Raw genomic sequence first — 25,136 nt, forward strand, 5'->3', positions numbered from 1 at the left:
CAATACTGTTTACCGATGTTGTGCGATTGCTTTAACTGCTTGTAAATAAGACTGGTACATTGCAACAGAGGTCTTGTCCTCCCGGTGATTTCAGGCATTGGGTCCCGTTACCGTTACTCCCAGACGACATACTGCACCGTAGCACCTAACCAGGCTATATTGGGACATGAAGTATTATCAGCACCACGATATCGCACGTCTGTATTTTTGATAACAGTTCGACATCATTTTCTTCACTCTTTTACTTCCGTTTAATCTCTGGACCAAAACAAAATGATGCTATCCTCGTCGAGGTCTCTGTGTCCCGCCTTGCTCGCTTTGGCCGTCTGAAGTATATAATAGGGCAGTCATGAAAGATGTGGCTGATGATTTCATACACTATTAAGTTGTATGTTGTAAAAAATCAATAAAAATAAAAACACTATACTCAAAGTTGACCGTCCAAAGATACCAACCTTCGCTGGAGAACCCTCTTTGAGAGTCATTGATCGGAGGAGCAGTGGGTGTGACTGGATCGATCGCAGGGACCTTTGCTGAAAAGGACTCAGCATCGCCCCCTGAGGTACGCGAATCAATTTGGATACCGGAGTCATTGCCGAACTTCTTGTAACCTGCTGATGAGGACAGGTTTGGTACCAACAAAAACAACAACAATATATTACGGGAAAGCTCTATTTTTTTATGCTCACAAAAACTTGAAAATTAGTGGTATGGCCTATGTGGTTTTTCCCACATCAGTGCTGGCTGTAAATCGGCCAGAGAAACGAATCAAGCGTAGGCCGTCAGGTAGGGGGCCTATAGTGAGTTGAACTTTACCAGCAAGGGGTCGAAGCCAAGCTGAATTTAATAATAACTTTTTAAAGTTTTGAATCAAATATTACAAAGAATGGTCGTCGATTGATGTAAATATTATGTCAAAAGATGTTGTAATAAAAATAATTTTGAAATCATAGGCATACCTTTTGACATTGTAGGCCTACGAGTGATGTTCGCATACCCAGCTTATGGTTCAAAGATTTACGTCTGTATAAAGTGCCACTAACAATGAAATGCTCTGCCGATATCCCATATCAAGCGATTTATAAAGGAACTAAAAAATCATCCTTATATGACCTTTTAGTAATATTATAGATTTAGCCCGAAGTGTTGTTTTAACATAGGCCTACCCTTAACTTTTTTCAACAACGATAAAAACATAAAAGATTGAAAAACACTTTATCTTTGATTATCACTTTCTAAAACAATATTTACAAAAAGTCAGGTAAAGGGCAGTTTTTTTCTTCTATTTTTTTATTTCGTTAATAATTTGTTTCGCAACAAATTGTATTTAATGCATGTTTGATGACATACCCACCAAACAAGCGAGTACAACTAAAACAAAGTAAACAGATAAAACACCGTGGCTAGTCTAGTAAGATTACATTGTCGGTCTCTTGAGGGCGGTATAATATTCGGCAAGCGGCGCGCGAAATTTTCCAAAACATCCTCCTCTCTAGCTCTTCGCACGTCGTTTACGTACGTCAATTCATTTAGCAGTAACTTGACTTGAATACCCCTTGACCTAATTTTACTCTAATAAACAGAAGAGCTTTATAAGAACGGCCTGACCAGTTTCTACATCCATGCCTAAACATAATATTGAGTCTATTACCTCGCCTGTCATGCCTGTGTGATGAATCAATGATGAATTGGTAAGTGCAAAATGTGAAGAAGAAGCGGACACCGACAAGTAAAACTAAAGTTTCTGTATTCAAATTCGACAAACGGGCCTACTAGTACTACTACTCTACTAATCATATAATCATGCCACCACTTTTTCATGCGTTATGAATTTAAATTAGTAGTGCCTAACAGTACACTAACCTGAAACCAGCTAACTAACTCTAAACTTACCCAATTGATTTAAGAAGATGAGATAGTTGGGTAAAAATTAGTGAAAAGGTGGTGACAGGCTTCCATGCATTATTATGGGGTGCCGCTTTACATGCAACGGTAACAGAGGAGTCCAAACTTGGCTAAAAAAATACGGATTGGCCCTATTACATTAGTATTTATTATTAGGATAACTTTCCGTTTGGCGCCACCACTTTTTCACTCATTTTTACAAAAAAAGGGATATATCATCAATCAGATAAATTAGATACTATATTATTTTATTTCGAATGAAAAAGTGGTGGCGCCATACGGAAATTTTTCCTATTATTATTAATATTATATGGTAGGCCTAGTCAGTACTCTAGCGGGAAACTCGCGCTACGCGCAGGTCCTGCTAGATTTCAGCGCTGTATCGATTTCACAAAGCACTAAGTTACTACTACTAGATTGATCTTAACTTTGTATCAATCTTAACTGCTAAGCAAAGAGTGACGTCACAATGCCAATTGTGAATTACACTGTCCTTGTCTGTACTCCGTTCAGTTTATTTTTGTCCTGTCCCATATCAAAGTCTCTTTTCTGTTTTCATTTCCCATATTATTTCCCCAGCCGGCCCGGCGTAAATTTTTTCCCGTCCTGATCATTATTTTCTAGTCTTGTTTTTCCTGTTTTGCTCTATGTTTCAGTTGAATGAAATTTGTTCCCTTCCGTTCATTATCACCCGTTCGCGCACTTGTATGCATTTTTGCAATGTTTTTTGTTTTTTGTACAAATTCCTCATTATCACCCGTTCGCGCACTTGTATGCATTTTTGCAATGTTTTTTGTTTTTTGTACAAATTCCTGTACTGCGCTGCGTGTCCCGCTAGACAGGTAAACTTGGCAGTTAACACAACCTGAATAACTGCCACGCATAACAATGTGCACTGTTGATGATCTGATTATAGTGCTTGAGGACGGATGCATGTGTCTTAAAAAAATTGAGCTGCGTGTGCTCTAAAGCCTGCCTCCGTTCTCCATGATCCCCTTCCCATAGCAACAGGTAAATAAAAGGTGCCGTTCCCTCGTCCCCCTGCCCCTTTTCTCTCCCCGCCCCACGTGCTCTAAAGCCTGCCTCCGTTCTCCATGATCCCCGTCCCATAGCAACAGGTAAATTAAAGGTGCCGTTCCCCCGTTCCCCTGCCCCTTCCCTCTCCCCGCCCCACGTGCTCTAAAAAGCCTGCCTCCGTTCTCCATGATCCCGTCCCATAGCAATACTTTCAAATACAAGGTGCCGTTCCCCCGTCCCCCTGCCCCTTTCCTCTCCCCGCCCCCCTTGCTTTAAAGCCTGCCTCCGTTCTCCATGATCCCGTCCCAATAGCAACACAGTTAAATAAAACGTGCCGTTCCCCCCCCCCCCCCCCTCATCCCCCTGCCCCTTCCCTATCCCCATCCCACGTACTCTAAAGCCTGCCTCCGTTCTCCATGATCCCTTCCCATTTATTAAAGCAACAGTTAAATAAAAGGTGCCGTTCCCCCGTCCCCCTGCCCCTTCCCTCTCTCCGTCCCAACGTGCTCTAAAGCCTGCCTCCGTTCTCCATGATCCCGTCCCATACGCCTCTCTTATTATTTATGCATGACGTCACAATTCTTACCCAAAATGAGGCTATGGGGGCGCAGCCACTGTACTGTACGCGTGCGCAGCCCATAGCAACAGTTCTTTGCTTGCATTGTACGCGCGCTCTGCCCATAGCAACAGTTAAAATGGCGTGCAAAACCCCACCAATTTTGGTGTTTTTTTGCTCATAAATCTGTCAATTCTCAACGGATTTTGTTCAAAAATAGATGAGTGTCAAGACGAAGTCAGCGTCTTTCTTCCGTGTAAATTTGGCAATGTTTAATGCGGTATCCAGGGAGGAGATCCAATAACATACACAGACACGCGCACACACACGATTCGGCTATTTATAATCAGTATAGTACTGTACTGAGGTAGGCCTAATGGGTAATTCCATGTCAAATCAACCTCAGATTTTGATGAAACTTCATCAGAATGATTGGATGTGGCTCAAATGAACACAACTCAAACCTTCATGTCGTTTTCGAGATATGACCCATTGAAATTTGGTCGAGGCGGCAATTTTGTGCGCGCGCGAGATGCGAAAAGTGACTTTTGTGATAATTTCCGACTTTGAAAGCTCATTACTTAGGTTTTTTACCAGGTAGAGAGCTCAAAATAATTTGGTATTCCATCCCATCTTACTTCTTGGCAAATTTCATGAATCTGCACTCAATTTAAATATAATCTCCTTTAATTATCTAGTTATTGTCACCCAAAGTAGGCACTTTAATCAGCCGGAAAATGTTTTATGTGATTTTTGGGGTCACCCTGTGCCACATGAGGGGTCAAATTAATCTTATAGATATTTCCTAGGTATTATCTATGGGTGCATGTCTATACTCAGAAGCAATTATAAGCTCACCAATGCATTAATTTAGAAATAGCATGGGCTGAAAGTTGGTTCCAGCCAGAAAAAGGTCAAAAAGACCCCTCTTGCGCGGTGTCTTGCGCGTGCACAAAATGGCAGCCTCAACCAAATTTCAGTGGGTCATATCTCAAAAACGACATGAAGTATGATTTAGCTTTTTTGTATCATTTGAGCCACATCCAATCATTCTGATGAAGTTTCATCAAAATCTGAGAGGGTCACCTGGGAACTTTTCAGAAAATTGGTTGATTTGATACGGAATGACCCTAATTATAAATTACAGTATAGGCTAATAATCTGCTGTTGTATAGTGTAAGTGTAGACATGGCGTAGAGAGTAGCTGAAGAGTAATATGAAATAAACAATATTGAATTGAATTGTATTTTGACAAAGTTATAACCTTTTGTCCTAGACAGAAACGGATTCGGAATCCACGAATTCAGTCCATGGATTCTTTTACACTGAAACCAGACAAGGGAGAAATGAGGCTGCAAGCCAATCTGGAGTCCTCCCTCAGGGAAAATGGATTCAAGAGTCCCAGACCAACCCCAAAGTTCCTCAAGGAGGAGACTACGTTTTCGCAAAAGAAGGTAAATCTTCCTTTAGCCTACTTAAAGACACTGAACACTATTGGTAATTGTCAAAGGCCAGTCTTTATACTTGGTGTGTATCTCAACATATGCACAAAATAAACCAGTACAAATTTGAGCTCAGTTGGTCGTTGAAGGTTCAAGATAATAATGAAAGAAAAAACACCTTGTCACACGAAGTTGTGTGCTTTCAGATGCTTGATTTTGAGACCTCAATTTTACAACTTGAGGTCTCAAAATCAAATTCGTGGAAAATTACTTCTAGTAATTAGATTTACTTCTAGTAATTAGTTTTTCTAAAACTACGTCACTTCATAGGGAGCCAATGTTTTATACTATCAACCTCTCCACATTACATGTTACTAAGTTAGGTTTTATGATGATAATTATTTTGAGTAATTATGCCTACCTATTGCGCCACTTAATAATTAATTCTTAATTAGAATTAATTAAAATTTTATTGTCCGCATCATCAATTACGTTTTTGTTGGCACAGAATATAATAACTGTTAGTTAAAACAATGGTTTGTTGGGTTTGAACAGAGAAAAATTGACTGTAAATTGCCCTGTTAGACTTGCAGGGCGGGGCTATTCCTTTTGGGTTGAGATTTCCTCACTCCCAACAAATTCCGCACGCTGTTATTGGACCAGACAAGCGTTGTGATTGGACAAGATTGTTACTAAACCAAACGAGGTACATGCGTGCCAAAATGTTATTAATACATTGAACTAGGCCTGGGCGAATTATTTGAATATCCGGTTAATGGCGAATAGGTTTTCCTAACTGTAACCGCGAATGCCTTTTAAAAAAAAACCAGGTATCCGCAATGGGTGCGAATACCTATTAATAAACAGGATAGTCCTATAATTACAACCAAGTAACCGGATATTCTTTAATATTTGAATATCCGCGGACGTCGGGCAACAACTGATAGGAATGTTTTGTCTGAATCCTTATGAAACTTCTATTATAGACAGCCCAAAACAGCATAATTAAGTATTTAACTATGCTCACCTCCGTGAAAAGTTGAAACAATGACATTTCTGACGTAATTTGTTCAAAGATTATGAAAGTTTTCCTTCACGTAGAGTCAATCACGATCAAAAGAAAAAGCAAATCGCCATCTTTAAATTAGATCTGGTTATTTTTATGAATGAACCGAGTGACACTGTCTAAAACTAATATCAATTCGCCCATAAAATCTCATTCACAAACGAACAGCGCCCTCTTGCGGCAATTTTTTTAAATATTATTATTTATTTTTTTTAATAGCTATTTGAAAAAAACTATTTGAATATTCGGTTAATTTCGTATAGTTGGCCAGGGGTAACCGAATACCAAAATGTCACTATTTGCCCAGCACTACGTTGAACCAACGACTTACCTCCGGATTAGTATGTACTGGCGCTACTACCAACTGATAATCTAGCCCAATGTTGTCGATTTTTATCAACATCTTTGTTTAGGGATGCCAGTCAGAAACCATGCAACGGTTTCATGCCATGTAGCCAGGAATTATGCCCCCCAAAATTACCTCTCAGCAGATTTTTCGCTCTACATCAGAAGGCTAAAGGGCCACTGCAAGGTGAGGGCTACACTTGACTGATTCACGTACATGTAGATAACTACATTTGTGCAGCATTCTCTGTTCTGTTTTTTTTTTTGACCCACGCTTGCTGAAGCTGCATTATAAGAAGTTTCTAAAGTTTTACTGTTTGACAGCTTCAATGTTAAAAGGAAGGTACACGTTTGGTAATTACTCAAAACAAATGTTAAACTTAAAAACTGACATGGTAATGAGCACCGAAGAGCTGTTGACAGTATACAAGTATTTAATTCCTATATCTGAAAGCACACCAAATGGTCCAACAAGGGTGTTTTTTCTCTTTCATAATTTTCTCGCAAGTTCGATGACCAATTGAGCCCAAACTTTCACAGGTTAGTTGTTTTATGATTATGATTGGATACACCAAGTGAGAACACTGGTCTTTAACAATTACCAAACATGTACAGTGCCTTTAAACATGATGAGGGAGGAAGTTTTTATGTCTATCTTGAACCTGATACTTGTACTTGTTAAGTTTTAGAGAGATAATCCCCATTGGGGGCTGAGATGGAGTACATGTAGGTACAAAGTTTGATCTACCCGTTTGATCTACTTTTTTTTTTAAATACAAATAATATTTACATTTCATAACAAAAAAGGCCAAAATCATAACCTGGGTTATTAAATCAGAATTTTAAAACCAGCAGCCGATTTCCAGAAACGCTACTAGGATTAATCCTATCTCGAGTTAGGACGAGTAGGCCTACTTAGTCCTAACATCTTAAGGTTTACATGTTACAGTGCAAGGCTGGCCGACTCATCCTAAGTCCTAAAATTAACCCTAAGTTTAGTGTTACATGTACATTTGCTCAAATTATAAAGATAAATTCCACTTTTCCAACAGTGGAAACCACACGCAGCCAGCGCTGTACAAAACTTTACCTCTTAAAACTTTACCTCCGTACAGAATGGTGTCTTGCGAGTAATGGCATAAAGACAAAGAAGTAATAATGAGAGTAACACCATGGAGGTCCACCTTTTTGTGAAAAATCAAAGGGAGTTAAACAAATCAAGCAGAGAAAACAAAACCATACATTTCCACCTGTCACATCGACTACAGGTCTTCTTAAAGTTCTCATCATTATAATTGTTTCAAACTGTTTTCCCATTTCAGCATAGAGGCGTGACCCCCCGGAAGACGGGACCCCCACGGCCTCCCTTAAAGAGTGTCCCCCCTGTTAGTCGTCTCTTTCCAAACAAGACCAGAGAAGAAGAGTCTAGACCCAGAGCCATCTCCTTCAGACAGTCAGAACCTTGTATCCTTTTTGAAGTCTCTTGTTTGAAGTCTCTTAGATAGAGTTTCTAAAGACAGAGTAAGAAACTAGAGTGCATTGAGCCCCTTTCCACACTGTATCTCTTATGCCCATGGAATACAGCCCGGGGGAGGCCCGGTAGTTTTTACCCCACGGTTACCCCAACACACTTTCACATTGTGTCCTTATTCCATGAGGTTCCGGTTGAACGATTAAAAAATACCTCAGGGTTTTACAGCTTACCCCTACTCCAGAGCAGGGGCGGCTATCCCCGTTGGTTTACCAATTTGCTGGGTTGGATCAGGGTAAAGGGATCAAGGAGCATCCATTATTCCCTTAGGTTGCCCCCAAGGGAAAGAGTAGCGTGAAAAGGGATTTAGGCTGTAAACTGCTCGCTCGACTGCAAACAGTTCAATCAGGTCAACAGAGGCAGCAGGTTCACAGAGGCAACAAAGGCAACTGCCCCTATTGCCCTGGTCATTGCCTTGTTGCACTTAAAAATGTGTTGAGAACAACTGAAATCTGCCTCGTAGTGATGCCCTTTTCAAATAAAAAAAATGACTTGCCCTCACAAGAAGTTGCAGGCCATTTATGCTGTAAATGTGCTCAATACCTCATAGAGGCAGCAGAGACAATTGCCTCCATACAATTACATGTATCTCTTTGTACATGTAATTGCCTTGGTGCCCTTTGGAATGTTTCAGTGCTAATTAATTCTTTACAGTCCCCTCAAAGATTGAGTTGCCCTTTACAGAGGAAAAACTACATTGCCCTTACAAGAAGAAAAATTCAGTTGTTAAAACCCTCAAAAAAATTTGTTTGAATTTCTTAAAACTAAATTTTGCATTCTTGAAGTGCTCATAGTCAAATTGAGCTTTGGGGTGATACACTCCAAAAGTGTTGTATGGGAGACACAAATATGAATATTCATGCCTTTGACCCCTGACCTTTATGACCCTTGACGACCCTTTCAGCTGTTCTACTGCTGAGTCCTCACTACAACGAGAAGAGCAGAGACTCCTTCTTCGATCAGTGCTTCACAGTTGTGCAGAAACTTGGCGAGGGATCGTTTGGTGAGGTTAGTCAGAACACCTTTACTCTGTCTTTAGTCAGCAGTCAGGTTGGTTCAGTGGTTTCTCGCTCCTGCCTTCAACCTGTGGACCCAGTTGGATTCCTGGACCAGATGTTTGTCTGTGGATTTGCTTTTACAGTTCCTACCTGATAGCCCTTATCCATGGCGCACTCTGCGCTGACACCCAAGATGTCACGCACGAAAAAAAAGACCAGGGCGAGCGGCGATTTACCAATTTGTTTATCAAATCAGTTACATTGTATTCATGATCATGAAAACCTCATATCCATTTTCTGTGTGTTTCCCTCAGCACGTGACTTTTTAGCGCCTCCATTATCCATGAGGAACCAGGAATTGTTGTGTCCGGGTATTACAGTGTGTGTGCAGGCAGCGTGTATTGACCACCACTCATCATGCTAATGCATTATGCATAGTAAATCTTTTCCACCAAAATTGGTAGCAAAAAAGCGAGTTAGTAAAGGTGTTTCATGGCTTCGCCGTTTGCGCTATTGTTGTTTTGTGCGTGAGATTTTAGGTTGTGTGACACTCTGGGGGTGCCGCGTGCACCTTGACTTAAGGCTACTACCTGACTGAGTGGGTTCTCCTAGTAGGGGTTTTCCTCGCAATCCTAAAACTGAAACCTTTTCATTGTCTTCTCTTAAAAAAAAGTTGGTGTGGTGTTGCTATTAGGATGCTTTGCAGACTATGTAATTCAGACTATGTCATTCCAGGGGCTCACCCCGGTCAGCCCCAAGTGCCCTGCTTATGGAACGGGTCACTTGGGGCTGGCCCGAGGCGCATGATGTCACCACGAGAGGGTGATGAGTGATCATTTGATTAGCTCTTGTCGATGGCTCACCCGAGTGAGCACTGCGGGGTCGACACAGGGAACCTAATCTAACGCACCCTATAATTGCTTCTCACCACCCAGGAGTAAATGGGTACCTTTGAAGGTAGAGATTGTAGATGCGAGTCATTAGCAACCTGCACTCAAATTGGGTTGCCGGTGCTGCATAATCATCAGGAGTTGATATGGTGTCAGGAATGCTTTTAGGGGTAATCGGACAGGGGAATGTTCATGACAAAACTTTTTTTCCTATACCAGGTGTACAAAGTGAAGTGCAAAGAGAGCGGTAAGCTTTATGCAGTAAAGAGGTCTAGAGAGAGATTCAAGGGTGAGGCTGACAAGTAAGTAGCCATCTGGGTCTGGTTCCCTGCTCACTCAATGAAAAAGACACTCATTTATTTATCTGATAAAGAAGGCACCATGCCCAGGTCAGAGAGATTCGAGGGTAAGGCTGATAAGTTAGTAGCCATCTTGGTCTGGTTCCTTGTCCACTCAACTACACTAAGACATTCAATAATCTAAGGCACCATTGTAATTTTATGTATTTCATGTGTACATGCTTGATTTTAATTGCCAAGTAAAGTAATAATGCACACAATTCTATGCGACAAGGGTGTCTTTTTGATCCCATTATTTTCTCGCAGTCTCGATGACCTATTGATTCAAAACTTTTTACAGGATTATTAATTTTTGTATGAGTTGGGATACATCAACATCACCAAGTGAGGATACTGGTCCTTGACAAAATGACCAAAAGTTATGTGCTGCCTTTAAAAGAAATATCTGTTTGACTCTGATTTCGTGACCAATAGCAGGGGTGAGAGCCATTTGTGCTGAAACTGGGATCCAGATTTGTGGAGGTCCATTGAAATGATTGCATTACCACCTTAGATAATTCCTGGGGTTAGAGACTACATTGAGCTTTTATAGAGTAGATTAAAGAGCATGGCTTAATTTGTTTGATGAAAAATATGTATTTTTTTTTGTTTACAAGGCAGACTTTCAGGTGTCTGAATTCTGATAAATGTCTGAAACTTCTCATTTTTGCAATTGTTATTGTATGGTTACATGTATGTAGAGATGCATGTACATGTACGCCATGTGAGGATACTGGTCTTTGACAAAATTACCAAAAGGTAAACCGTGCCTGCCTTCTTAAAAAAATATTTGTTTGACTTTGATTGGATGTTGATTGACCAATAGGAGGAGGAAGCTAGAGGAGGTCCACCAACATGAAACCCTGACCAGACACCAAAATTGTGTTGAGTTCTTCAAGGCGTGGGCCGAGAAGGGGCATCTGTACATACAGACAGAGCTGTGCCAAATGAGGTTAGCAAACACACAAAGACTTTATTTGCAATTTTTATATGAATAATGATGATAACAACTAGTTTCTTTATAGTGCATTTTTACAATAACAAATCAAGGTGCTTTACATTTATAGTGCCCTATTCAGTAGGCCAAGAACCTTCCTGAACATAAAATTGCTGAACATGTATACCAATTTTTTTAAATAATTATTGTTAACTCTTTTGCCCCTAGTCTTGAAGAGTATGCGGAAAGTCATCATGATATATCTGAGAGTACAGTTTGGGGATTCTTACTGGATCTTATCAAGGTAATGCATTCTTTACTGTGAACAATTTCCCTTGTTTACAGCATAGCAAAATGCTATATGTTAAGTATCAGTAAGGGAATAAAAGGGTAGCGACGAGTTCTTCAACGTACGTTTAAAGCCGGCAGGGTCGGCGGCCATGTTCGGCGAGGGCTTTTATCGCACGGCAACGACCCTGCAAAGTTTGAAACGGACGCTGAAGAACGAGTCACTATCTCTTTTATTCCCATTCATAAATTCCCTTTTGTTAAAAACAGAAAAACAAATACAAACAATTGAAAATTCGAGGTTTGAAATTTGTTTTTCCAAAACTTTGTGAAGAATCTGTTCGAGGCGCGTGGGTTGTGTGTATGCGCGCGTGCTTAGATTATGCGCTAATAGCTATGATTTTTGCTTTCCGCGTGACAATCTTGCGCGCCAGACACGCGGAAGCCAGCTCAGTGTGCATAACCAGAGCTTCGGTGTGCATTAACAAAAGGTTTATGCACACCCATGTGACGCGCTCTCCACCAATCATTGCCAATAGGAGTAGAGAAACTGTCTAGGGTATTTATGAATAATTATTTAATAGCAGACAACGGTTGGTTGGCAATAATAACTTTTGATTCTTTGATATTCCTTGCGATAATGGCTTTTGATTCTTAGACTTTCCTAGCAATTCCGATATCCGTGCATATAAGTCTGGCAATCTTGAGCTCTTTCAACTGAGCCAAACACAGGTGGTTCATACAACCTTTGTCTTGATCACTTTTGGTTTGCTTGGGTTTCAACAATGTTGAGTTGCTACAGAGTAAATGAGGTTGGATGGTTCACTAAACAAAGCCAGATTTTGTGTCCAGGGTGTAGGCTTGAAGTCAATACTATGTTTTAAACTATCAACATCTCTCTGTTGCTCGTTCAGTAATTTTCTATACTAATATATATTTTATAATGTGTCTAGTGCCTTTAAAGAAAACAAATAAACAATAAACACTATATATAGACAGGAGGCATGACACCCTTTCTTTGTTTCCTCCCTTTCAGGGCGTGAAGCACCTCCATGATCATGACTTGCTTCATCTAGACATCAAACCCGATAACATCTTCGTGTCTGTAAATGGAGTTTGTAAACTGGGTGACTTTGGACTCACGATACAACTCGGCAAGGTAAGTCTGAGTTTTGTTGGTTTCATAAACAAATCAGTTCAATATCTTCTCAGTGTGAGGTTGTTATTGTAATTATTAGTTATTTTTGGGGTTGAACAAACAATTGACTAGAGTGGGATTTGAACCAACGACCTCCGGAGTAACGTGCCGGCGCTCTAACAACTGAGCTATCTAGCCTTATATTGCCCTTTATTACCCTATATGACCCTAGCCCTATTTTTGTCAATATCTTCCATACAACCATTAACTGGCGTTTAGCCAGGGTTCACACCCAAATTATAATACAACCTGGGATCCCTAATTGTTATTATACACATCTTGTAGGGACTGGCAATGAGGTTACTCATGCATGTCTAGCTCCCACGGGGACTGTAAGTGACCAGAAGAGGGAAGTAAGTCCCTTTTCTGGTCAGTCATCTCACAGGCCGGAGGGGGATAGATGTGCACTAGTGACTGAACTATGCTAGTTCATATGTGTTTTAAAAAACACCTGGGTCTAAAATATGAAATATAAAAAGAACTTTTCCAGGTTTTAAAAGTGACTGTTTTAATTCAAACATAACTTGTGAGCAATTAAATCATAAGCAAATCAACAATTAAAGGAACCTTTTAGTTTCCCAGATTCATTTTTTTTTGCTGTTCACTGTTCACATCACGAGAGAGTGCTGTAAGCAGTTATATTGTAACTTTTGGTCGGTTAAAAAGAACTATTTCCCAAAGATGCCTCACGAAGATATTTGGGATTGAAAAAAGAAAAATTTACAAGAGCAGGACTTGTCTGGTTTTACCTTTGATACATGTTCATGTCAATAATTTATTGTATGGTTTATCTTTGAATGGCAGAATGACTTAACGGAGGCTCAAGAAGGAGATCCAAGGTACCTAGCCCCAGAGCTACTGCAGGGAAAGTTTGGCAAGCATGCTGATGTTTTTAGGTAAGGACTAAAGGGATTTGGCAGGGCAGAGTTAAGTGTTTTGTGGGCCCTAGGTACCAGTGTTCCTAAGGCCCTAGACCAAATTCAGTTTTTTGAACCACTGATTTTTTCCAATAGATAGCGTAGCTTTGACCTATATTCAGAGGGCTCCTAACCCACTAAAGCAAACACTCTTTACAATTTCTCTCAGTCCATTGCAGGTTACTCCCTAGCCCTCGGGGGTACTCTGCTGGGTGGAAAGAATTGAGCAATTATGATAAAGTGCCTTGCTCAAGGACACAAGTTTAACAATTGACCAGGCCATGATTTGAACCCACATTCTGTACATTACAGAACATGAATCCATAACCCTAACCGTAGACCACTCGTCCACCGACCTAAAGTACTTGGCCACGACACCCCACAAACTTGAGTGCACTATGTGATACTGATTTTGTTTTATCCATACTTTTCTAGCATTGGAATAACAATACTGGAGCTTGCGTGTGATCTGGACTTGCCTCAGAACGGACAATTGTGGCATCAGCTACGCCATGGGGACATACCCTGGGAGATCACAGAAGGTAATCTGGGTATAGACCATGTGACCACATGATCAGTCTACAGGGATGTGATTCCTCCATTTTAAAATGGAGTTGTTTTTTTTTGCCCTAAAAAAAAAAAAGATAATCCGTTTTTGTTATCCCCCCCAAAAAATTTAAGATAACATTCTAAAAAGAAATGGAGATTTGCCATACATTAAAGCCCCAGATTGCAGAGTAGGGCTTTTAAAACTAAAGATAAATGTTAATAATTGGGTTGCATGCTCGCATGTTTTTCGAGCCCATCTGAAGGACGAAGCAATGGTTAAAAGTGTCTTGCTTTAGGACACAAGTGGCACGACAGGGGATTCGAACCCTCACTCTGCTGATCAGAAACACCAGAGTTTGAATTCGGTGCTCTTAACCAACCGCTCGGCCACGACACTTCTATAAGTTTGAGCTGATGAAGGGTACAGTAGATGAAGCAAATAATCCAAATACTTTCCTAGTCTGTGTGGATAAAAAATTGACAGCTACTCGGATGGGATTCAAACCCAGGATTGCATTCTAGTAGAGAAGCTGTCTCAAACGTTTGAGCACTGAGCGTGCTGAGTAGCTAGAGGTCAATTTGAATCCCATAATTAGCAGTGCACCAACTCAAGTAGCCAGTAAATGTTTTTCCAAAGTACGTACTAGGAATGCTCTTAGTGTAGATGGTTCATCCACATGACATCGACTATGCGTTATGTGTGCGGCACCAAGGGTTGTAGCAAATTCCTTGCATGATTGGTTCGGAGAAGCACGTAGCTGCATAGAAAAATTATAGCAATAATGGACTTTTGAGACGCTGGCGAAGCAGACAAAATGATCCTTTCGGCGGCTCTGAGTTGCTCTCAGTATTGGGCATGTAGGTCTGAGCACGCGCGCTATTGTTAAAAAGGACCCTCTAAAAGTCTTCCATTGATGTAGCTCAAAGCCATTCACCCAAGTTGCTTATAACATGTATAAAGTTTGTGTTTATCAGGGATCATCATTACAGTGCTTTTTTATCAGACATTGAGGTAGGGTACCGTATATCAACTATATTTATCTGTATTCCCCCTTATAATTTTGTTAAAGGCACTGGACACATTTGGTAAGTGTAAAAAAAACACAGTTCTCTCACTTGGTGTATCACAACATATGCATTAAATAACAAACCTGTGAAAATTTAAATTGAAAACTAAATTGGTCGTCAAAGTTGCTAGAGTAGAGAATAATGGAAGAAAAAACACCCTAGTCGCACAGCTGAGGTCTCGAATTCAATCCAAATATATTTCAGTGAGAAATTACTTCATTCTCAAAAACTACCTTACTTCAGAGGGAGCTGTTTCTCACAATGTTTTATACTAACAACAGCTCTCCATTGCTCGTTACCAAGTAAACTTTTATGCCAAGAATTATTTTGAGTAATAACCAATAGTGTCCAGTGCCTTTAAATCTATCAAAAAAATGGAGTCGATGATTCTTCAAAAGCAAAATTACATTTGATTGTTTCCCCTTTGAATGTTTACATCAGGTATTTCAAAGGGACTGAGGGACATGATTGCATCCATGATGAATCCAGACTACAGTGAGAGGCCAACACTGCAAGATTTACTGGACCTCCCCATCATGAGATCAGTCAGAAGGAGAAGATATGTCGCCCTCTGCTTCCGGAAGATGGTGAGTCAAGACCTGGGCCCAATTGGGTTGTCGTGGCCGAGAGTGGGAGTGTCACATTCCATATATCACATTCAACGATACTTATTTATGTTTCAAATAATATGTGTGTCGGTATCATACAAAATTATGATTTACATTAAAACAGAAAACACTAATGCTACTAGAAAATAGTAGGAATAGTGCACAGTTAGTGAAATAGAGGCAATCCCTGGTAAGCGTTTGCTTGATTTGGGGATGCCATACAGGACAAAACAAACAATGGACACAAAAGACAAATACATTAACAACCATACATGTATGGACAGTTTACTAGACCCAAGCTCTAGTTTTGTCAGCAGCAGAACCCCTTCTCTTTAAGATAAGAGCACTTGGTTCTTTTACTTGCATTATACAGCAAACGTGACCACTGGCTTTGCGCCCCAGCCGAAGTATGATGCAATAATGGTAAAGTGTCTCGCTTGAGGACTCAAGTGTCATGGTCGAGACTTGAACCAACACTCTGCTGATCAGAAATACCAGAGCTTGAGTTCAGTGTTCTGATACGCTCGGCCACGATAATGCACTAATCATATCAGCTGGTGTAAGCCAGCCTAAAGCTAAATTAGGTTGGTCGGGCAGTCAGTTTGGCTCATCAGTGGTTTCTGTCCCTGCCTTACCTCTGTGTGGACCCCGGTTTGATACCCAGACCGGAGCCTTGCATGTGGATTGGGTTTTTCAGTCCCTACCTGACTACATGGGTTTTCCCTATAGGGGTTTTCTTTCTGCGTCTAAAACTGAAATTGTCTTCTTTACACAAAGTTGGTTTGATGTTTCCATTAGGATGCTTTGGCAACTTTACAATTCAGATTCAGAAGTTTAAGACTTGCATAGTGTCTTTGAGTCATTGACTTTTTATTGCAGTGGATTGCGACGATCTCGTGCCTCAGCCTGATATGGGGAATGCTGGTGACTTTACTCTTCATCATTATACGCCCATTGTCCACAAAACTCCCCGAGAGCTCTCCAACAGTGAACCACAAAGCACCACAGCGACCGTTGGACTGGGATCTCAGCTTTTCAGACGGTAGGTTTTCTTGTTGCACATGTGGGAAACCTTTATGGTGACACTAGGTGGCTGCAGACTTACCAGGTAAAATCAATTGTTCTCGGTAATGTGCTGATGCTCTGAACTACAAAAGCAACGGAAATTTACCTGGTAAGTCTGCTGCCACCAAGCGTTCCAAAGTCTCCCATTGGAAAAACAGTGATTGTTTGCCTCAATGTAATTTTGCTTGGCATGCACTTTCAAGTGAAGTTTGAGCAGGTTTCACCCATACAACCTTCGGGTTGTGGAGTCCTGCTATTGTTATGGTAAATTTTCTCAAGAATTCCCTTGTGGGGTCCCGGTTTAACAAAGATTTTCCTTGTGGTGTTCATTGTTCCATTGTGTAATAGACACCAAATAGGGTACTCCATTAAGCTCATCAACTGCGTAGTAAATTTATTTCATGCGAGCAGTTTGGACACCCACTTTCGAGCAAATTCGGAAACCCTTTTAAGAAACCCTGGCTAAAACTTTGCCCCAGACATTTCCTTCTTCTCACGAGAGAGGCAATGACCTTTTTAACTGCAGTGTGAACAAATAGGCAAGTGATGTGGCCAGAGAGATATCATCGTTTTGTAACTCTTTCATGCGTCAACAGGTCAGTAGCGACCGGTTTATATTCCTTCAGAAAAATAAAAATAGTTGTACAAAAAATGGAGACCGCATAGCCGCATAGTTTTCAGAATGGCAAACAAGATTCTTGAGAGCGCTATTGTTACCTGTTTGAGGGGATCATCATTTGTAAAAGATTGGTGAATAAAACAGGTGTTCATTAGTTTAATTTTTTTTATCTACAGATGAGTGTTTTGAGACAGATGTATCCCAGAGTTCCTACGGTCATTCTCTCGCTCATTCATCATTCTCCAGCGATGACGAGAAGAGTAAACTCTACAGTGCTGCCAAGGAATATTCTAGGTGCGTCAAATGTAGTTTTTTCCCCAAAGGAACCGTGAAAATTATTCTTTGAAAAGGTTACCACAGCAAGGCTACAAAAGATGCTACCTTTTGGACAAAGGTCATCAAAATGAGTATTGAAATTTTTTGAAAGTTTTGAAAGCAAAAAAAAATCTTGGTTACCAGAATCAAGTACCTAGTATTGCGAGAGTACTACCATTCTTTACTTATGCTGTACCTTATCTTGATTCAAAGAGAGTATCAGCAGCAGTGTTGCCAACCATGTCTTTACAGTATCATGATTAAAAGGCCCGTTTTACACAGCCATAATGTAGCCAGGGTCCCTTGCTACAAAATTTACGAGCGTGGATTGTTTATTTGTTATCACCGTGTGTGACTGATTTTGTGAGCGTTCACACTGCAAAATTAAAAAAACTAACAACCCTTGTGCGGCATGAGAGTGATATGACGAATTGGTAATCCTGATCACCTTAGTTGGACAAGATACATGTACACGTAGCACCCACAATAGCGTGCGCTGTATGGGCATGTTCAATTAACAACCTTCCTTTCACACGATGATGTAGCCCACGTCCTTGGTCAAAACTTCCGCTAGTGTAAGATTTTGTCGTAGGTCCGGACCTCCAACAAAATGTAGCAATGTTGGACAAGATTTGACAAGTGACCCTGGACACTCCAAAAATTATTGTCCTTTCACACGAGGTGCATTTTGTAAAATCTTACAACCATGCTACAATTTAGCAAGGGACCTTTGCTAAATTGCTCTTGTGTGAAAGGGGCTAAAGAGAAAACGGTGACTGTGTTGCCATATATTCTCAAAAATACATCCTTGTGGAGCATTCTTTTGTTCTTTTACTGCACTTGACAGATTCCCGTAGACTTTGTACACAAATTTCCTTGAATGTGGAGCACTCAATCATTAGAATTCCCCTATGGAGACCTTATGTTTTTTCCCTTCTTTGTTTTATCCTCGGGTCTCTATAAGGTACCGAAAATGAGCACATCATTACCAATGATAGGCCTATACCTTGTTTTAAACTAATAATTGTTTAATTCTTATGTGCCAATAAAAACAAAATTTCTGTAAATTTATGAAGCGGACAACAAATTCAAATTCCAAAAAATTATCATTCTTAATTCTTGTATTGATTCAAATGGACTGTAAAGCATACTGACGGCAGTTACTGCCACATCATTGCCACTTATCAGCAGAGAGTGGGTTCGAATCCCCAGCCGTGACACTTGTGTCTTTAAGCAAGACACGTAACCATTGCTTCGTCCTTCGGATGGGATGTAAAGCCATTGGTCCCATGTGTTGTGTAACGCATGTAAAAGAACCCAGTGCACTTATCGAAAGAGAAGGGGTTCGCCCCAGTGTTTCTGGCTGTGGCTGCTGAATGCGCCGTAGCACCTTGTAAACCCTTATAAGGTGCTACATGATTGGGTCTCAGAACGCATCACTGCAATAACCTATCTTTCTGAAAGTTTGTATATGGACATGTACATGTACTCAGTGCCTCGACGAGTACCTTGTTTGGTAGATATGTGCGCTTTATAAGACTTTGATATTATTACTATACCTTATTAGCTGAATTCAAAAGAATTCAGCACCTAAAATTGTTGTACGTAACCTTACGTTTATAATGTACTCTCTTCTTTACTGCAGTTGCTCGACTATAGCCACCTCTGGGACACCCTTCTTAACTAGAAGTCATAGACGAACCCCCCTTTTACCACGAAGCTCCTCCCCCATCGTTCATGGCATGATGAATAACAGTGTCGAGAGGTAAGAGATATATACAAAATAAGTCATCCTCAAGTTGGTAGTGTCAATGTCAGTGTCAATAAAACAAACTTGGCGAAACTAATTTAAAGAAGCGGTTGTTTTTTTTAGATAACGCCGAAAATCCGGAGTGTTTATGTCCACGCAGCAAGAATAATACCTCATAAGACTACACAATTTGAGAAATTTTATTGCAGTAACGCTTCTCTGACTAAACTTTTGGGGCATAAAAACTTGGTATCGTTTTTACTTCACAATTACTTCGAAGTGAAATGTTTCTGGAAATGCTTTATACTATCGAAAGCTGATGTACTTCTATTCTAATCAAAGGTTTTTATTGCCTTTGTGTTGAAGAGTATTTACCAAGCATATACCTCCCCTTTATTGAACCATTGTAAGTTGTTATTGATTTGTTTTTGCTTGTCACAGATGGACGCCCAACGGCAGTCCCAACATTAGCGCACTCCATGACGAGATCGTTTCTCCGCTACGCCTCAGTTTTGATGAACCCAAAGTACTTAATAAGTCGGCGCTGGAACCCAAGAATCTCATGCAGGTAAACAAGAACTAAGCAAGCTAAAAAATCAGCTTAACTTACATGTGTAGAAGCTTCCATATGACCATATTTTTGCTTGAATTGCAAATTTCCTATTTTGATTAGATGTTATATTTGCATCGGGGATAGATACTAGGTACAGGGCTAACACACATTGGTGTCAGGGTAAAACCAAATAATAGAGAATTTCCTTGCATCACAACTACTATTTTAAAGATATTTTGACTGTCCAAAAGTTGTCTTCTTGTATCAACGGCCAAGTAAATGGTAATAATAACATGGACAAAAAACCGACACTCCCTAAAAAGATGTTGTTAGAGAAAAATGCATGAATTTTTCATTTTGTATCTAACTTCAGGTCAGTTTTGCTGAAAATGTTCGGGAAAACATAATTTAATTTGATTTTCCTGATAAGCACTGTTAACAGCAATTTGCAATCATGTGGAACTAGTGCCTGGCTCATGAAATTGGGCCCAGGTTTGCTCTGTGGTTTCCTTCCCTGCTTTTTACCTCATGGACCCCAGTTCGAATCCCACCACCTCAGCAAGAGCCTTGCATAAGGATTGGGTTTTCCTTTCCTACATGATTGCGTGGGTTTTTCCCCTCACATCTAATACTAAATATTTTTCTTGTTTTCTATCCATTCCGTTATTGGCGCTAATTGGATGTGTAATCAAATAAAATATAAACAATTATACAAAATTAACTACATTCTCTAAACTATATTTCTTTTCCAGATATTTGACGATGCAGGGAAAGACTAGAGCATTAAAGTTAAGGACGTTGAGATATATTATATGCAAGTATATTTAGTTTAACTGTTTTGTATATTAATGGGATTGTACAGAACAGTGCCCAATTTGAAGGAGCTGCTTAAGCAAAAAATGTTGCTTAACAATTGTCTGCTAGGCAGAAATGAGCAGGATACTAGTCACAAATTGTACATGTGACATGGGAGTTTGGCTCGTAACCTTATTCTGGTGAGCATAATTTTGTTGTGCTTAGCAGCTCTATGAAGTTGACCAATTTGACCGAGCATCTTAAGTATAAGAAATAGCTCAGCACAGAACAGTAATGTGCTTACCAGAAGTTTGTTAAGAAACTATTTACTATGTTCTGCTTGAGAAGCTGGGCAAAATTGTGCCCGGCAGATCTTTATCGTGCCACCATCTTCGTCTTGTTCCCTGTGTGCAATAGAAGTTATGAGTATGGGTGTTCATTATACCCAGAAGGGGGGCCATACTAATTTTGCCCTTGATGAATCGCTTTGGTAGAATTGGGTGCGTTCGTTAGCTTGTAAGTAAAACTTACACGTGTAAGTAAAACTTACACGAGAGCGTTCGATAACCATCTTGTGATTCTTGCGTCTGCCCTGGTCGGTGTCGGCAACCACAGACCCAGCTCACGAGCGAGTCTCTGATGGATGCCGAGGTGTAATGACGTAGTTTCCATCCCCCGGCTGCAGGCAGATCAAAATACTGGGGAAGATAATTGAACGCACCCAACAATTTGAATGGGAGATGAAACAAGATGGCCGCACTGTGATGATGGTCTAACCATGCCAAAGATATATAACCCTTTAATACCAGGTGTATATAATATTATATATATATATCATAGTTGAAATTTGGTTTATAACCAAATTATAGAAGATTGTAAAAGTGGCAGATTTATGTGTAAATAACTGCGGTGATTGGGTTCTGCCTTTGACCTTTATCGTGCTGCCTCCATCTTGGTCATGTTCCTCGTACTGAATTACAATAATGAATGCTAATAACCGTTTTGCAAACAGGAACCAGACTATTTTGTTCTTCCAGCCTAGGTTTGGTAACATTGATATCAATGGGAGAAGTTCAAGATGGCTGCACCATGATAAATGTCTATTGAAACATCACAACCCATTGGTTCCAGTAGCCCAGGGAAATCAGTTGGCTGGAGATTCTTTCCCCCATTATGGGAAGTTAAGATGAACTGAAGGAGGACGATTCAAAAGAGGGCGCTATAAGAAGAAGTTTGTACACAGTTCACCGTATTGGGGGACAGAATCTCCAGGGAGATAAAATCTCCAACCAAAGGTATATTATGTTTGTACAAAGTGAGTTTTCAGGTAAACAAATTTCTTGAATTGTTCTCAATCATGTATCATACTCTTTTTTCATGAAGGAGTGTTGTACCTTCTTCACCAAAAACACCTTACATGTAAGTTTTGACGAATAAAGGACACATAACTTGCGAAGGTGTGTTTTCCGGAGTATGTTTTTTTTATTCAAAATAAACTCAAGTCTTAAACAAAATGAACACCTGTTTACATGGCTTCTTGTTGTACGTCTTTAATCTGTGAAGTGCCTTAAGCAAATTTTGAGACGGATTTTGGCGCCATATAAATACTGTTTAATATTATTTACAAAATAAAAATAAGCAAAATTCAGTGCATCAAAGTAAATCACTTGCCAACAGTGGGCACAACCATGGTAATGTAGCCTGTGGTGCACATCACAGTTTCTTTCACTTTCACTCTTGTACATGTTCCTATGATCCAGGTACATGTACGTGTACATGTACATGTACATGCGTTTTGTACCACATGCATCGTGAACCACATCACACGCATTGTGAACCACATCAAATGCATTTTGTACCAAATCACATGTCATGTACCACATCACATGCGTTTTGTACCGAATCACATGCGTTTTGTACCACATCACATGATTTTTGTACTGCATCACATGCGTTTTGTACAAAGTCGCATGCATTTCACGTGTTTTTGTACCACATGGCATGCATTTGTACCACATGGCATGCATTTGTACCACATGGCATGCATTTGTACCACATGGCATGCATTTGTACCACATCACATGTATGGTTTTAAACCAACACAAATACATGCACATGCGTTTTGTACCACATCACATGATTGGTTTTATACCAATACAAATACATGCACATGCCCTTTGTACCGCATCACATGCATTTTGCACCACATCACATAATATAAGCCTTGTACACTTTTTTGGCAAATTTGACAAGTTCACAAGGCTATTATAGCCTTGTACCCTTTTTTGGCAAATTTGACAAGTTCACAAGGCTATAGCCTTGTACACAAGGCTATAGCCTTGTACCCTTTTTTGGCAGAAAAATTTGCCAGAAAAGTACAGAAAAGTAGCCTTCTACACTTGTACACTTTTTCTGGCAAATTTGACAAGTACACAAGGTTAAAGCCTTGTACGCTTTTTCTGGCAAACTTGACAAGTACACAAGGCTATAGCCTTGTACACTTTTTCTGGCAAATTTGACATGTCTACAAGGCTATAGCCTTGTACACTTTTTTGGCAAATTTGACAAGTTCACAAGGCTATAGCCTTGTACACTTTTTTGGCAAATTTGACAAGTTCACAAGGCTATAAGCCTTGTACACTTCTTCTGGCAAATTTGACATGTCTACAAGGCTATAGCCTTGTACACTTTACAAGGCTATAGCCTTGTACACTTTTTGGGCAAATTTGACATGTCTACAAGGCATCTTTGCCTCAAAAAGTGCTTTGTAGACAGGTCAAATTTGCCAGAAAAGTACAGAAAAGTAGCCTTCTACACTTGTACACTTTTTCTGGCAAATTTGACAAGTACACAAGGCTATAGCCTTGTACACTTTTTCTGGCAAATTTGACATGTCTACAAGGCTATAGCCTTGTACACTTTTTTGGCAAATTTGACAAGTACACAAGGCTATATCCTTGTACACTTTTTCTGGCAAATTTGACATGTCTACAAGGCTATAGCCTTGTACACTTTTTCTGGCAAATTTTACATGTCTACAAGGCTATAGCCTTGTACACTCTTTTGGAAAATTTGACATGTCTACAAGGCTATAGCCTTGTACACTTTTTTGGCAAAATTGACAAGTTCACAAGGCTATAAACCTTGTACACTTTTCTGGCAAATTTAGCAAGTACACTTTTTTGGCAAATTTGACAAGTTCACAAGGCTATAGCCTTGTACGCTTTTTTGGCTAATATGACATGTCTACAAGGCTATAGCCTTGTACACTTTTTCTGGCAAATTTGACATGTCTACAAGTCTATAGCCTTGTACACTCTTTTGGAAAATTTGACATGTCTACAAGGCTATAGCCTTGTACACTTTTTTGGCAAAATTGACAAGTTCACAAGGCTATAAACCTTGTACACTTTTTTGGCAAATTTGACAAGTACACAAGGCTATAGCCTTGTACACTTTTTTGACAAATTGGACAAGTACACAAGGCTATAGCCTTGTACACTTTTTCTGGCAAATTTGACATGTCTACAAGGCTATAGCCTTGTACACTTTTTTGTCAAATTTGACAAGTTCACAAGGCTATAGTCTTGTGTACTTTTCTGGCAAATTTGAAATGTACACAAGGCTATAGCCTTGTACACTTTACAAGGCTATAGCCTTGTACACTTTTTTGGCAAAATTGACAAGTTCACAAGGCTATAGCCTTGTACACATATTTGGCAAATTTAACATGTTCACAAGGATATAGCCTTGCACACTTTTTTGGCAAATTTGACAAGTTCACAAAGCTATATAAGCCTTGCACACTTTTTGGGCAAATTTGACAAGTTCACATGGCTATAGCCTTGTACACTTTTTTGTCAAATTTGACAAGTTCACAAGGCTATAGCCTTGTACACTTATTTGGCAAATTTAACATGTTCACAAGGATATAGCCTTGCACACTATTTTGGCAAATTTGACAAGTTCACAAAGCTATATAAGCCTTGTACACTTTTTTGTCAAATTTGACAAGTTCACAAGGCTATAGCCTTGCACACTTTTTGGGCAAATTTGACAAGTTCACAAGGCTATAGCATTGTACACTTTTTCTGGCAAGTTTCACATGTTGACAAGGCTATAGCCTTGTACACTTTTTTGGCAAATTTGACATGTTCACAAGGATATAGCCTTGTACACTTTTTTGTCAAATTTGACAAGTTCACAAGGCTATGGCCTTGTACACTTTTTTGGCAAATTTAACATGTTCACAAGGATATAGCCTTGTACACAAGGCTATAGCCTTGTACACTTTTTTGTCAAATTTGACATGTTCACAAGGCTATAGCCTTGTACACTTTTTCTGGCAAAGTTGACAAGTTCACAAGGCTATAGCCTTGTACACTT

General features: G+C 39.9%; 1 protein-coding gene across 2 annotated transcripts; it reads left to right on the forward strand.

The window, feature by feature from the left end:
- Positions 1-1,472: 1,472 nt before the first annotated feature.
- LOC117290892 (membrane-associated tyrosine- and threonine-specific cdc2-inhibitory kinase-like) lies at positions 1,473-20,909 on the forward strand. Of its 2 annotated transcripts, none has more exons than XM_033772463.1 (16): positions 1,473-1,691; positions 4,755-4,932; positions 7,654-7,795; positions 8,767-8,870; positions 9,970-10,052; positions 10,915-11,040; positions 11,254-11,329; positions 12,350-12,472; positions 13,316-13,407; positions 13,864-13,970; positions 15,487-15,632; positions 16,533-16,695; positions 17,514-17,631; positions 19,298-19,417; positions 19,844-19,970; positions 20,708-20,909. In XM_033772463.1, exons 2-16 carry the CDS (start codon positions 4,789-4,791, stop codon positions 20,732-20,734), a joined length of 1,698 nt encoding a protein of 565 aa, XP_033628354.1. In that variant the 5' UTR covers positions 1,473-1,691; positions 4,755-4,788; the 3' UTR covers positions 20,735-20,909. The 2 variants fall into 2 exon arrangements, with proteins under 2 accessions (XP_033628354.1, XP_033628353.1); XM_033772462.1 differs by having other exon boundaries at positions 4,759-4,932.
- The last annotated feature ends 4,227 nt before the right edge of the window (positions 20,910-25,136 follow it).

This window comes from Asterias rubens, chromosome 5, assembly GCF_902459465.1.
Source record: "Asterias rubens chromosome 5, eAstRub1.3, whole genome shotgun sequence".
In the NCBI taxonomy this organism is placed as follows: Eukaryota; Metazoa; Echinodermata; class Asteroidea; order Forcipulatida; family Asteriidae; genus Asterias; species Asterias rubens.

Excerpts from the sequence above, each read along its gene's own strand:
- LOC117290892 (XM_033772463.1), top strand. The coding sequence starts at position 4,789 with ATGGATTCTTTTACACTGAAACCAGACAAGGGAGAAATGAGGCTGCAA. Across the intron at positions 8,871-9,969 it reads GCGAGGGATCGTTTGGTGAG|GTGTACAAAGTGAAGTGCAA; the intron begins GTTAGTCAGAAC and ends TTCCTATACCAG. Across the intron at positions 11,330-12,349 it reads TCTTACTGGATCTTATCAAG|GGCGTGAAGCACCTCCATGA; the intron begins GTAATGCATTCT and ends CCTCCCTTTCAG.